Genomic DNA, 14,709 nt, shown 5'->3' with positions numbered 1-14,709 from the left:
CATTAGTTGACTGTTTGTCTATAAGTAGCTCCAGGCTTTGACATGCACATTGCATTTTAGTGTGTTTAATCCAGTAAAATTGTTCTTTATATTTGCACACCGTGTTGGTGTTTTGGTCCTGGTGTATCATAAAACCTCTGGGATGCACCAGGCTGGCAGAAGCCAATTTTAAACTGCAAATGGCATGGCTGGAGCTCGCCCTATGCTGCAAGAGCTAAATCAGGACCAGAATCCACTTCTCCACATGTCTTATTACACCATTCAGAATTGGGCTAAATTCATAAGGGCGGGTGAGTCAAGGAGATGCTTTGAACAGCATGCACTAAAAATAGACTGCAGTGTACAGTAAAAATAATTTATTGCTTCTTCCTGTACATGGCTTTCCTTACAAGTAAGGAAGATCCTCTTTGTATGAATGGTGTAGCTGTGCTTTTTTTGGGGGGGGGGTTATGAAATGTTAGCGCAATTGAGGCATCAATTTTAAAGGACTGGTTTTTTGTGGGGGCAGAACACCCAACAACAAGGAACAATTTAAACAATGCGCTAGCACAGTGTTACGGGGCTAGGTGTTTCTGACCCTGTTTAATTCATGGTGCAAATCCTGTACCTCCTTGGGGTAAGCGAGGGGGCCTTTGCCACGGAGGCCCTCCAAACCGATCAGGAGTTCCTCTCGCACATCCCAGAAAGTCCTGCTATCTGTTCCGCCTCTTCTCCTTTTTGCTCCTGCTGCTGTTGCTGACGGCTCCGTTCATAGCCGGCGCTTGCACTGCTTTGGCGTGGCCCGTAGCTTTTAAATGTTCGAAGAGCTTATTCCGCGACTGGAACTCGCAGCTGCAGGTAACACACTGGAGGGAAGCTTCGTGCTAGCAGTGGGGGAGAAGAAGAAGAAATGTTCAAGTGCTTTGTGAGCCTTCCTTGCCCGTAGACGGCACAAATGTTTAACTTCGCCTTACAGGGCTCCAGAGCCACAGCACTTATTTAGAGCACATGATCTCCTCCAAAGAATCATGGGAAAGCTAGTTCTCCCATGGCAGGCCTCCAATTCCCTGTATTCTTAAACTACAGTTGCCAGGAATTTGGGGGGGGGGGCTGGGGAGGAAGCCATGTACTTCAAATTTTCAGGGTGGGTCTGCCCCAAAGTTTTTCTAGCCCTGTTTTGTTTCCAATTTTTTAGTGAAACTTTTCAACATACAATAAAAACCAAACCAAAGAAAGAAAAAGAAAATGCAGAGCCCTCTATCAGGGCAGATCTTAACCCAGAGCATGGCCAAACTTGGCCCTCCAGATGTTTTGGGACTACAATTCCCATCATCCCTGACCACTGGTTCTGTTAGGTAGGGATGATGGGCGTTGTAGTCCCAAAACATCTGGAGGGCTGGAGTTTGCCTATGCCTGTCTTAACACTTATCTCACACAGAAGGGGGTGGAACCTCTCACCTTCTCCCAGCCTCTCGCACAGCTTGGGCTGACAGAGGTGGTAAAAAATAATAATGCACACCTAAAGCACTTCTACATACCATTGTTTGATGCTCTGAAGATCCTCTTGCAGCAGAGCTTTTCTTTGTGTCTTTCGCTTTCTTCCCTTTCGCTTTCGTATTGCTAAAAGAAAAAAAAGAACAAGAGCCATTTTCTTCCCCTGCACTGCCATCTCTGAGCACCCTGGTCAGCCACTCTCGAGTTCAGTGGCACAGATGGAAGCTGAATTAACAGGAATGGCACATGCAAGGATTCAAGGACTTTGAAACTAGCATTTTAAAAAAATAAAATCCTTTGCAGCACATTCTTAAAAATGATCCCACTATATATACCAAAGCACCAGTGACTCTTTAGCCCAGTCGCTCCCAAACCATTTTTGGCGCACCAACCCATTGCTTCCATACTCATCACCAGTGGCGCCCCACCCCCTATAAAAAGAACTATTCATTTTATGGCTAACTAAGTAAGGTAACACCACGATAAAATGCAAAATAGTGATGATTAATTGCACATCTACTCAAAATCCAATTAAAACTATTTAGTTTTATTAACTGTACAAAACTGATTACCTTAACATCTGTGGAATGCTCTCCCCAGAGAGGCTCGCCTGGCACCATCATTAAACATTCTTCTTTACCCAGGCCTTTGGCCATTAAATAATCTATGGCCCGTTAAAGCTGGTGTGTGTGGGGGGGGGGACTGTTATGATTATGTTGTCTATTATTATGCTCTGTATTATGCTTTTGTTTCTATGCCCAGCAAAATGTGTTCTTAATATTGTACACCACCCTGGAATCTTTTGATAAAGGGCAATATATAAATTGAATAAATAATAACAGCAGCACATGCTTTTAGAAGACTGGCAGTCATTTTACACCTTCCGCGCTCCTCCCAGACCTGCTGTGGCCCTCTTTGACCTGCTGTTGGCCCTCCTCCCAGACCTGCTGTTGGCCCTCACGCATGTTCACTTCATCACTTCATCAAATCTGGCCCTCTTTGAATAAAGTTTGGACACCCTTGCAAGGGGCTGCACTGCCCACTTTGGGAACCAATGCCCTGGATGTCCTCAGGATGCACCCCCACCATTCCTGAATGCCGGCCATGCTGGTAGGGACTGATGGGAAAAGGAGTCCCAACAAAATCGACAGTGACACAGCTTTCCACGCACCTGTGTAATTTAAATTGCACCACAAAGGATTCAAACAGCATTGCAGACTGCTGCGTTCACCATCCCCGCAACTTTAACCGCTTACCTTTTCACCTCTGCTTTGGGCTCTGTGGTGGGCTCTGCAGTTTCCTCAGCGCTTGCATCTTCCAGGTTGTGGCTTTGGCTGACGTTTCCCGCTTCATCAGTCTCACTGCTCTGCTTGGTGCTACCGGCCTGCGTAGACTCCTCGGCTGGGGGCTCCCCTGGGCTTCTGTCGCTGGGAGGGTGTTCCTGCGCCTGTTTAAATAAGAGAAGCATTCGTGACACCCAAGAGACGCTGCGGTGCAGACACACCCGAGAAATCTGTATTCTGAGATCTAGGCAGGATCTACATTGATCTGTAAAATCGTTATCAAATTTAACGTTATGTAAAACTCAGTGCAGTTTTCCATTGTCGAAGGCTGGCTGCTCTAGAGCACCCTCTGGTGTCACATTTTAATAATGTGCTTTTAACGTTATAAGCGACCAGTGTAGATCCATCCCTGGAGCAATGGCAGGAAAACCTGTCCCTCCCCCCATCAGGGTTGGGGAGTCCTTTTCAGACCAAGGGCCTCATTCCCTCCAGACTAACCGTCTTGGAGCCACCTGCCAGAGGCAAAAGTGAGCAGAGCAATAAGTGCAAAATGTTACCATTGTACAAAAGGCAACTTTTCCCACCCGCACTCATTCCTCTCTAGCCCAGGCAAGTAGGAGGCACAATCAGAATCCAATGACACATTCCAGCTAGGCAAAAACACTCAAGGAGGGTGAAAAGCAGCAATGGAAGGCATGCAGCCGGGGACCAGATATGAGATTCCTGGGGAGGCCCCCCCAGGCATGGATGCTCTCAAGGCCCAGTTTTCATCATGTGTTAAGAGCGATAATGGGAGAAATGGTTGTAGCGAGGATATCATTCAGGTTGCCTTCAACTGCAGATCTACCAACAGAAGCCAATAAGAGCCTAAGACTATAAGAAGACCATTGGCCTGATCAAGCAGATTCTTCTTATGTTCCAATGTACTCACAGCCTTAGCCGTTTCCTACTGTCAACCGAGAGACAATGTGGTACAGTACTTAAAAGAGTGTTGGACCTGGGAGACCAGGGTTCAAGTCCTCCCTCAACCAGGAAGCTCCCTGGGAGACCTTGGGCCACAGTCATTGCCTCTGTCAGCCTAACCTACCTCTCACAGGGTTGTGGGGGGATTAACCATGCACGCCACCTTGAACTCCTTGGGGGAAAGTGGGGGAGCAAATGCTGTAAATTAATTGAACACATAAACTGAAAAGACAATTTGCAGCCAAGGCATTTGCAGTGGTGTAACTCAAGAGTGAATAAAGCCATTGCTGTTGGAGATTATACAACACAAGACATGCAACACAAGACATGCAACAGGAATACACACACACACAAATTTCTTACCATCTTTGGTTTTTGTTTCTTTCTCTGCTTCTTTGAGAGCCTGTAAAAAAACAAAGTATTAAGATAGCTCATTTTAATTTTTTTTTTCTGGTAAAGGAAGCACTATTTTTAAAAAAGTTAAGATTATTGTCATTGTTATTATTAATTAAATTTGTATACCGCCCTATACCAATAGATATCACAGTGGTTCACAATATAAAACCACAATAAATAAAATTAAGTACAAAAACAACCCATTAATGCCACCTTCAGCAACACATTTAAAAAGGCATCAGGGGTCAGTCACCCAAAAAGGCCTGGTTAAAGAGGAACGTTTTTGTCTGGGGCCTAAAGGTTACAAAAATCAGTACTGAGATGGCCACTGCTCTCAGACATACAATCTAGACAGACACAACACACAAGGAAAAAGGACCCAGAGGAAGGAGGAAAAAGCAAGTGCTTAAGTAAGAGCCATTCACTTTTATGGTCATGAACATGGGACCGCTATTCAAGCAGGAGACATCTTGCTCCATGCTTTTGTTACCCCAAACACGCTCCCATCTGCCTAGCAGTGGCATTAAAGACATCGATTTTTACAAAATCCCATTACCAAAGGAGCTTTTACAGTAACAGCTGAGGGACATAGGAAGCTGCCTTATATTGAGTTAGGCCACTGGCCCATCTAGTTCAGTACTGCATCCACTGACTGGCAGCAGCTCTCCAGGATTTCGGATAGGAAGTCTCTCCTTCCTTGGAAATGCTTGGGATTGAACCTGGGAGCTTTTGCATGCAAAGTAGACGCTCTGCCACTGAGCTCTGCCCTTTCCCTTTCTTGCAATAAGTACTTTTGTTTGGGTAGTTCTTCTGTCTCCTCTTCCTCGTCAGCATCCAGTTCATTCTCATCAGCCGCAGCAACAGAAAATCCCTCCTCTTCTTCCTCCAGCTGTTGCCGCAACAAGGCTACCATCTCTCTGTGCTTCTTGGACTTTTCATGGTTCTTCATGCTGCAAAGAGTTGTCAGAGAGGCATTAGGAAGAGAGCAGCTGGGCCTGAGCGGCGTGACAAGCGCCGAAGTGGATTAAACACAGGCACACTTGGGACAAGCGCCTTGGAAATCCATGCAACTTTCTTCCAAGAAAGTCTGCGACACGTGACAAGCAAAGGGTCCATATATTCCCGCCGGAAGGCCAGTTTTCTTTGTAGGGGGTGTCGAGGGGGTTAGAAAAAGAGAGAAACTCACGCTTTATCAGTCTTAAAGGATTTATCACAAGCAGGGCAGTAGAGATCATCATAAAAGTCAGCCTCCTCTCCCTCCTCACTCAATTTATCTGAAAGGGATAAGCAACAGCAGAGGAACCTGAAATGACTCAAGATACTTACTGTTCCATTTCTGCGCTTGATTATTCAGGGCTAAGTCCTACCGAGTGGCATTAATAGGTGTTACATTTTGAACTGAAGCCTTACAAGTGACTGATAGTCATGCCTAGTCAAGAGGAAATCCCATTTGGTCTGTAATCCTATGCAGAGTTATTTTTTTATTTATTTCCTTATAGCATTTAAATTCCAAGCTTTTTCTCCACAGAGCTCAAGGTGGCAAGTTCTCCTCCTCATTTAACCACCACAACAACCCTGCCAGGTAGATTATGCTGAGAGGCAGTGACTGGCCCAGTGTTCCCCAGTAGTTTCGTGGCCAAATGGGGATTTGAACCCTGGTCTCCCAGGTCCTTTCCCGACACTCTAATCCAGGCACAGGCAAACTCGGCCCTCCAGATGTTTTGGGACTATAACTCCCATCATCACTGACCACTGGTCCTGTTAGCTAGGGATGATGGGAGTTGCAGTCCCAAAATATCGGGAGGGCCAAGTTTGCCTATGCCTGCTCTAATCTCTCTTGGGAATAAATACCACTGGATTGCAGTTACATTACAGCAACGCACTTGAGTATTTGTTCTGTCTTAAACTACAGCTGCAAGTTGACTCGAAAACCTCTGGCTGCTTGGCAAGTTCCCTAGTCTGGAACCCAGCAGAAAACACTGGCAGATTTACCTGGCTCTGCCGTTAGTGGCAATCTCTCCCTTACCATCTTTTGACTCCTGCTCTTCCTCCTTCTCTCCTTCATCAGAACCATCTCCAAACTCCTTTTCGTACTGGGCTTCCATCTGCTGCAGTTCTCGCTCCAGATCGGACATGACAATCCAGCTCTGCTCCTTATACTGCTCTACCAGCCTTTGAAAAGAGGAGGTTTGATTTGTGTGACATGCTTAGCTATCAAAATGGCCTCACCAAACAGCAGATGAAGCAGGGGGAAGACTCTGGAAATATAGTACCCTGAGCAAGGACAAAATTTGGTGCTTCCTTCCCCAACAAATATTTCTTGTTTTCACAATAATTCCTTTTGGGTATAGTTGCTTTTTTATTCATCTTCTCAGTAGGCAGCCATACTAATATAGGCACTGCCCTAAATCCAGCGCTGAGATGAAGGGACAGAACAATTTAAGAAGGATGTTGACAAGCTGGAAAGTGAGCAGAAGAGGGCAACCAAGATGATCAAGGGTCTGGAAACTAAGTCTTATGAGGAGCGGTTAAAGGATCTGGGCATGTTTAGTCCGGAAAAGAGGAAACTAAGAGGAGGTAAGATAGCCATCTTCAAATACCTAAAGGGCTGTCATGTGGAAGGAGGAGCAAAAGCTTGTTTTCTCCTGCTCTGGAGGGTAGGACTCGAACCAATGGATTCAAGTTACAAGAAAGGAACTTTCTCACTATTAAGAGCTGTCCGACTCCCTTGGAAGGTTGTGGACTCTCCTTCCTTGGAGGTTTTTAAGCATAGGTTGTATGGCCATCTGTCATGGGTGCTTTTAGTTGAGATTCCTGCATCGCAGGGGGGTTGGACTAAATGATCCACAAGGTCCCTTCCAACTCTACAGTTCTATGATTTTATGAGTCCCTGGACCGTTTCAGAGCACAGGGGGGCACAGTGGTAAGAGTCTCTGTCTTCAGGGCTGGTGTCCAGAATCAATGGACAGTCATCTAGGCCCACTGCACATGCTCAGAGGCTCGTGCCCTTGCTGCTGCTCCCCTCTGCACTTCCTGCCTGTCCCCCCCCCAGCGAGAATGCAAGCAGTGACAAGAGCGAGCAGACCAAGCATATGCGGGGAAGCTGGACTCCAGCTCCCATTGGCTTCAGCCAGCACGGCCTATGGCCAGGCATGATGGGAGTTGAGGTTCCACAACAATCTGGAGCTCCGCAGCTTCTCCATCATTATGTCAAGTTCCCTTTCTGGGCAGTGGTGAGGATTAGAGGAAGCAAACAGGGCATGGTAAGTGCATCTTGCCCAAGCCCACCCACCCCCAAAAAAACATGGGAGCCAGCACAGTGCCCTTCCCTACGTCTCCCCCTGCAAATAGACAACTGCATTTCAGGAAGGAAACTTCCAGCCTCGCCTCTGCTTTGACGTGCTAGTTTTCTACAGGCAGGGATGAATTAATTTTTTTGTTATGTGTTGCAAAGGGTGGTGTTCTTTTATGGATCCTTCCCTATTTGACTGTCGCAATCTGCAAAGGGCAGGATATAAACCATCAAAATAAATCAGCTACGGGCTCTCGGCTAACCATACTTTGCTTGGTTCAGTTTCTGCTTCCGGCGCAGCTCCTCCGCCTTCTTCGCTTTCTCGGCGTTCTGCTCTTCCAGAAGCTTCCGGTGCGCCTGAACCCGCTTGTCCCTCTTCCGGATGAAGGCCACCAGCTCACGGACCAGCTCGTTGCGCTCCCGCCTCGCTTTGTCGCGGGTCTTCTTGTTCTCCTTCTCCATCGCTCGCTTCTCCCAGCGGTTGGAGGCCTGCCGGGTGTCGTACTCTTCCTTCCAGGCAAAATTCTTCCGGGTGCAGAAACTCTGCCAGTAACCATAGAAGGGGTGGACGACCTACTTGGGAGGAGGAGGAGGGGGAGAGCACAGAAGGAACAATTATCTACGTTTCAAAATTAGTCCTTTAAATGGATGATTGACAACCCCTTTGGGGCAGGAAGGACCTGACCACTGTAGGCCATGGCCTAGCAACTTACAGGCTGGATTGCTGCAATGTGCTCTACATGGGGCTGCCCTTGAAGACGACTCAGAAACTGGCCCAAAATGCAGCGGCCAGATTAGTGGCAGGGTACCCTTCAGACTTCACATAGGCTCTGTTTCCAAACAGCTGCCCTGGCTGTCAGTTTGTTTCCAGGCCCGATTCAAGATGCTCACGCTAGAGTTTGAAGACCTAAATAACGGAGGCCCCCAAAAGACATGGAAGACGACCTCCTTCCCTACAGACTCTCTTGGGTATCAGGATCAGAAGAGGGGGCCCTCTACTCTGTGGAGGTGCCGTGGTAGATCTTAATGTGTTCATACAGAATGGCTCACCATAGGAGTCAATTTCCCCATCACCAGTCTAAATTTCTGGAAAGAAACAATTGCACTGGTGGAGAAGAGGAATGTCCACTACGTAATACCAGCACATGGGGGCGATTTGGCAGCAAACAAAACTACAGATGCACCATGCAAAAAGCTGTGCTGTTAATCTATTAGTCCTCCATTGCAGGGTTTTGGGCGAGATGATCCTTGAGGTCCCTTTCCCGACCCTACAGTTCTATGAGCCAATGATTCGACAGTGCAATCCTATATATGTCTACTCGGAAGTAAGCCCCACTGAGTGCAGTGGGACTCACACCCAGGTAGGTGTGTACAGGACTACAGCCTTGCTCTCTTACCGTGTCATAGTCACTCTGGGAGTCTCCAAAACTTGGAAATTCTTCAGCATCTTCCTCCGGCATGGATTCCATTTCTTCCTTCGCAATCATTTCGAAGACGTGCCGATACACTGCGAAGAAGCCCTGCAAGAGATCGCACGGTCAATCCCAGAGAGAAGGCAGGGCTCAGTTACCTGCACAGGTGACTAAACGGGAGGTGATGGTGTGCGGGAAGAATTGTTCAGGTTTCTAAGCTTCTGATACACAATTCAGCTGTTGGCCTGGTTGGTAACCATTCCCACTTAAGGTGCATTTAGATGTGAGGAATACCCTGTTAGTTTCCCCAATTATAACGCTAGCCCTTCTGGTCCGTTTTCTAATGTTCCTTTCACACTGCAGGACGTGTTGCATTTTGGAAATGTGACTTTTTAACCAATATATGGGCATGTCATTCTAAATTTTTCTCACACCAGTGGGTGCAGGGTACCAACATCGTTGGGCATTGTCGCTACTCCCTCCCCCCCCCCCTAATTTCTGCACACGACACATGCATCTGTTCCTCCAGGAAAACAGAAGGAAAGAGCTGGACGCTGGTATCCCCCCCCCCCTCAATTGAATCGCTTTGCTTCCACAATTTTCCGGATCAATGGGGTTGCAAATTAGTGAACTTGTTCTCTGGGTAGCTAAAACCTATGCATAAGGGAGGTAGATGTCTCTGGACTTGGAGGAATGCCAAGGTTTGCAGAAGCACAAAAAATATTTTGTGGGAAGAATCTAAGGAGAAAGGGGAGGGGGAGAGAAAGAGTCCCGTGAGCTCAGCAGTCACAGAAATCTGTTGATTGATAAAACAAATAAAAGGGATATTGAGACGGGAAACAGAGCGTAGTATCTTGAAAATGGCACGGCTGGCTGGAATTGTGGACAGGAATCTTCCACAGCGCAACAACATCTGTTACAGGTCTCACTGGACACTGCCTAAATCTGTGGTTCTCTTCATGTTGAGTTACCTTCTCATCATCTCCATAGCCGGAGTAACACGTAACGGTGAAATATCGGAAGACGTCCAGGCTGTCATCTTGGTATTCTCCATCAACGCCCCCTTTCAGCAAAGCTTCCCTGTGATTGTCGTACCTAGGGAGGAAAAAAAGGTCAGAAAGCAAAGCCTGAAGCTTTTCAGTGCAGAATGAAAGAAAATCACCATCCCTCTTTCAATCCCAGGGCATTGGCTTAGAGTTTATCATAGGTGGCTGAGTGGGGATTCAGACTGCGACCATCCAGAAGAGGAGAAGGCAAGGAGGTTTACCAGGCTCTTTCCTGGGGATCGCTCAGGACGTCGTACGCAGCTTGGATCAGCTTGAACTGCTCAGCCGCTTCTTCAGCGTTTTCGAGGTTCTTGTCTGCGGAGACAGCAGAGGGATTTAAGCAACACGGCCAGAATGGGAAAGCACCAGCAACATGGCAGGAAGTAAAATACCTGTATATTAAATCAGCCAAAACAATTTACAGCAAGATGAACAGGGTGGGTCCAAAAAATGTAGGGTTTCATCCAATATTCGTTTCCCTCAGAGTAAGCCCACTGAAATTAATAGGCATGACCAACTTATAGAATCACAGAACTGTAGAACTTGAAGGGACCACGAGGGTCATCCAGCCTGCCACCCTGCAATGCAGGAATCTTTTGTCCGATGTGGGGCTTGAACCCACGGCCCTCAAATCAGGAGCCAACTGGCTGGTGCCATTTCAATGAATCTACTTGGAGGAGAGTGAGCATTGGCTACAACTCATGTAACTCAGGTGTCAAAGGTTTGGGTAGAGAGGCGAGTCTTCAGCATACAGAGAAAGCGATATGATCCAGGTGTCAGGTGCACCTCTGTGGGGAGGGGATTCCACAGCTTAGGGAAAGTCATAAGGGAAGGAGAGGGAGTCTTTCAGGTTTTAGGGACCTGTGTGAGCCCCTTGAACTGGGCCCAGTGCAGCTGTTTTTAAATGGGCTGCACAGGTTTAGAATGGCACACCAGCCAGTAATCCGTCTGCTGCGTTTTGGATCCGTTTAGAAGTTTCAGAGTCATCTCCAAGGTCAGCCCCACGTACAGCATTCTGCAGTAATCCAACCTGGAAGCTGCATGCCAGAGCATCAAGTGCAGTGGCCAAGTATCTCTGGCCAAAAGGGGCCATAGCTGGTGAACCAGCCCGGACTGGAAATGCATTCCTAGATTCAGAGAACTGTAGAGTTTCGACCCCAAGGGTCATCTAGTCCAATCCCCTGCAATGCAGGAATCTCAGCTAAAGCATCCATGACAGATGGCCACCCAACCTCTGCTTAAAAACCTCCAAGGAAGGAGAGTCCACCAACTTGGGAGGGAGTCGAACAGCTCTTAGTGTCAGAAAGTTCTTCCTGATGTTTGATTGGAATCTCCTTTCTTGTAACTTTTAATCCATTGGATTGAATCCCAACCTCCAGAGCAGGAGAAAAGAAGCTTGCTCCATCTTCCATGTGACAGCCCTTTGGATATCTGAAGATGGCTATCATACCTGCTCTCAGTCTCCTCTTTTCCAGGCTAAACATACCCAGGTCCTTCAACCTTTCCTCCTAAGGCTTGGATTCCAGACCCTTAATCATTCCTAGCCATCAAGGGCAGTTATTAATCCTATTGATTCTCATGGGATGTGCTTTCAAGTAGGAAGGCTTAGGCTCAAGACATAAAAGATTCCACATGGGACGTGCCTTAAAACATCGAAAAGCTCCCATATCAGCCAGGCAGTCTTCCAAAGCCACTGAGCCTACAAGTCCTCATTGGGCTGTTTTCTGGGGTGTCCCCCCCCCACAACATTGGTGGTTTTGTGCTTCTGCAGTGTTTGGGGCTCCTGCTGCTGATTCCTCCCTGAACTCAATGGGATCTATTTCTGAGTAAACATGTATAGGATCATGTTGTCAGAGGTTGCTCATAGAAAGCGCACTCCATAGCATTTGTGCTGCCAGCCACAGTTGTTATGACCTCACTGAAACAATTAATAAACTATGCAGAGACACCCTTCCTGTGTTTGGATAATGCAAGAGTACAACATAACAAAGCAATATGGTTGGCACCCAATGCCAGTCATTCTTAGAGTACACACACTGAAATCAATGGTCTATTCTGAGTATAACTAATATATTAGTTGGCTATTCAATATATCTAATATATTGGACGAAAACCGCTGCGATTCTTTAGCACTTTTAAAGGCTAACAAATTGGTTATGGTGCAGGTTTTCGCCATAATAAATTTGTTATTCTTTAACAGGAGTCTTTGCTAATTTTTGCTACAACAGACTAACAAAGCTTCACTCCTGGAAATATATCAAACAATGGCTTAATTGCTTATTTTATATTTTACATCAAACTACTGTTTTCCGTTGTAAGCCCCTCTGCAGACAGTAAGAGGGTCAAAAAGCAGGATATTAAGCTAGCAAGAATTAATAACTAATCAGGTGTTGGATTAAGTATACAGCTTCATTTTAGGCTACTAACTTTAATTTAGTTTTAGTCATAATATATGCGGGTGGCGCTGTGGGTTAAACCACAGAGCCTAGGGCTTGCTGATCAGAAGTTCGGCGGTTCGAATCTCCGCGACAGGGTAAGCTCCCGTTGCTCGCTCCCAGCTCCTGCCCACCTAGCAGTTCGAAAGCATGTCAAAGTGCAAGTAGATAAATAGGGACCGCTCTGGTGGGAAGGTAAACGGCGTTTCCATGCGCTGCTCTGTTTCGCCAGAAGTGGCTTTGTCATGCTGGCCACATGACCCGGAAGCTGTACACCGGCTCCCTCAGCCAGTAAAGCAAGATGAGCGCCACAACCCCAGAGTCGGATACGACTGGACCTAATTGTCAGGGGTCCCTTTACCTTTATGATATACAGGCACCAAGTCTGTAGCCCTCATTATTGTCACTGTTAATGTTGTTAAGCAGAGCATGCAATGATTTTACGCTGAAAAGTAAGACACTTTGATTTTCATTTTAACAGAACTGCTAGGTGCAGCTATTAAACAAACTTACAGAGCAGTCACCTGTATTACATCTCAGAGGTAAATTCTTTGCTTTCCCTTTGGGGCTTACTCCCAGGTAGTTGTGCATAGGATCAAAACCTGGCTAAAGGAAGTTGAATCTCAGGCAATCGGAAATAAACGCTGCACGCTGTTTTTCTCTCTCAAAGCTTCATTTCTTTCCAGATTTTTTTTTGGGGGGGGCACAACCCAGAGGCCAGGTGGGTCCCACGAGATCAGACAGAAACAACCTCGACCCTCCCAAGTCAGGCCTGGCTGTAATTGACGCCACTACAGGTGCCACACAACACCCAATTACCGCATTTGTAATAATTCGATCGTTCTGTGTGGCAGCACCTGCCCTTTGGAACTCCCTGCCTAATAATATCAGACAGACGCCTTCACCATACTCTTTCCGGCACCTGCTGAAAACATTCTCGTTTAGACAAGGCCACCCAGAGGCTTAGAAATGCTGCTGTGAATTTTAATCTGTTTTAGTACATTAATTTCTCTGTGTTTCAATGTACTGTAACGCGCCCCACCCCCGCTCCCATTTTATTGTTTTATCTTTTTGAAAACGGCTCTGGGGTTTTGTTTTGTTCCATCCCCAAACCAAGCGGTGTGTGTGTGTGTGTGTGTGTGTGTGTGTGTGTGTGTATTTATAACACAAGTGAATAATAAATACCTGGATGCCAACGTAACGCCAACCTCCGGTAGGCTCGCTTCAGGTCTTCGTCGGAGGCGTCGCGCTTCACCCCCAGCACCTCGTAGTGGCACTTCATCCTGGGAGGCGCCTGCGGGACTCAGCGCCACTCAGCAGAGCGTTTTGGGGAGCCCTCCTGGGCCGGCACCCTCGTGCTGAGGGCACCGAAAGACAACAGCCGGCGAGAGGAGAGGAGGGACCGGAAGGAGCGGAGGAGCCATACAGGAGGCCTAAGCCACTTCCCGCTGCCGGGTTGGGAGGCGGAGCTGACGACGGAGCGAAGCGGCAGATCGGGATCAGCTGGAGTGAGCGCTGGGGACGCCTCTTGGATGGAAGGGAAGTTGGCGCAGCGCTGAGCGGAGAAGCCTTTGGTGGCGGGGAGAACTCTCGGCACGCGAAAGTTCCGAAGCAGCGGGTACCACTTTGATGTTGATAGAACGCCGGAAACCAAAACGTGCCAGCGCTGTGGCGGCGTCAGAATTCCCAAGACGCGAAAGTTCCGGAGCAGCGGACACTCCTTTGATGTTAGTTGTTGTTGTTGTTGTTCAGTCGTGTCCGACTCTTCGTGACCCCATGGACCAGAGCACCCCAGGCACACCTATCCTTCACTGCCTCTCGCAGTTTGGCCAAACTCATGTTAGTAGCTTCGAGAACACTGTCCAACCATCTCATCCTCTGTCATCCCCTTCTCCTTGTGCCGTCCATCTTTCCCAACATCAGGGTCTTTTCTAGGGAGTCTTCTCCTGAGGTGGCCAAAGTACTGGAGCCTCAACTTCAGGATCTGTCCTTCTAGTGAGCACTCAGGGCTGATTTCTTTTAAGAATGGATAGGTTTGATCTTCTTGCAGTCCATGGGTTAGTAGAACGCCGGAAACCTGAACGTTCGAGAACTATGTAGGGGAGGCAGCCCGTAGATGTGCGTGCTAAAGCTATAAACGCCCCCGGAATAGGTAGAGGGGGGAGAACTCATGGGAACACCGTTGACGTTAAAAGCGAGTAAGAACGATTGTTTCATGATGTTTATTTTCTCCACTTTTTTTTTTTTAAACAGAATTTATTAACATTTTCATAATATAACATAAACCCAACCCCACACCTACAAATACAAAAACAACTACAAATACACATAAAGTCAGGATTCTTCTTCTTAATTGTAACCTTACAAAAAAAATTTCTAGTTCTGAATCTTGACGCTTGACTTCCCCCG

At 47.2% G+C, this 14,709-nt stretch overlaps 1 protein-coding gene across 1 annotated transcript; it reads right to left on the bottom strand.

The window, feature by feature from the left end:
- Positions 1-549: 549 nt before the first annotated feature.
- On the bottom strand, positions 550-13,940 carry DNAJC21 (DnaJ heat shock protein family (Hsp40) member C21). The gene is made up of 12 exons (XM_033163865.1): positions 13,486-13,940; positions 10,087-10,180; positions 9,791-9,914; positions 8,805-8,927; positions 7,676-7,980; positions 6,142-6,287; positions 5,302-5,389; positions 4,907-5,065; positions 4,083-4,122; positions 2,730-2,920; positions 1,518-1,599; positions 550-863 (listed from the first exon to the last, which is right to left on the bottom strand). Exons 1-12 carry the CDS (start codon positions 13,580-13,582, stop codon positions 693-695), a joined length of 1,620 nt encoding a protein of 539 aa, XP_033019756.1. The 5' UTR covers positions 13,583-13,940; the 3' UTR covers positions 550-692.
- Between the last annotated feature and the right edge of the window lie 769 nt (positions 13,941-14,709).

The sequence above is a fragment of the Lacerta agilis genome, chromosome 11 (genome assembly GCF_009819535.1).
Source record: "Lacerta agilis isolate rLacAgi1 chromosome 11, rLacAgi1.pri, whole genome shotgun sequence".
Classification (NCBI taxonomy): Eukaryota; Metazoa; Chordata; class Lepidosauria; order Squamata; family Lacertidae; genus Lacerta; species Lacerta agilis.
The sequence above is the reverse complement of the archived record's forward strand: the minus strand, read 5'-3'. Positions and strand labels throughout refer to the sequence as shown.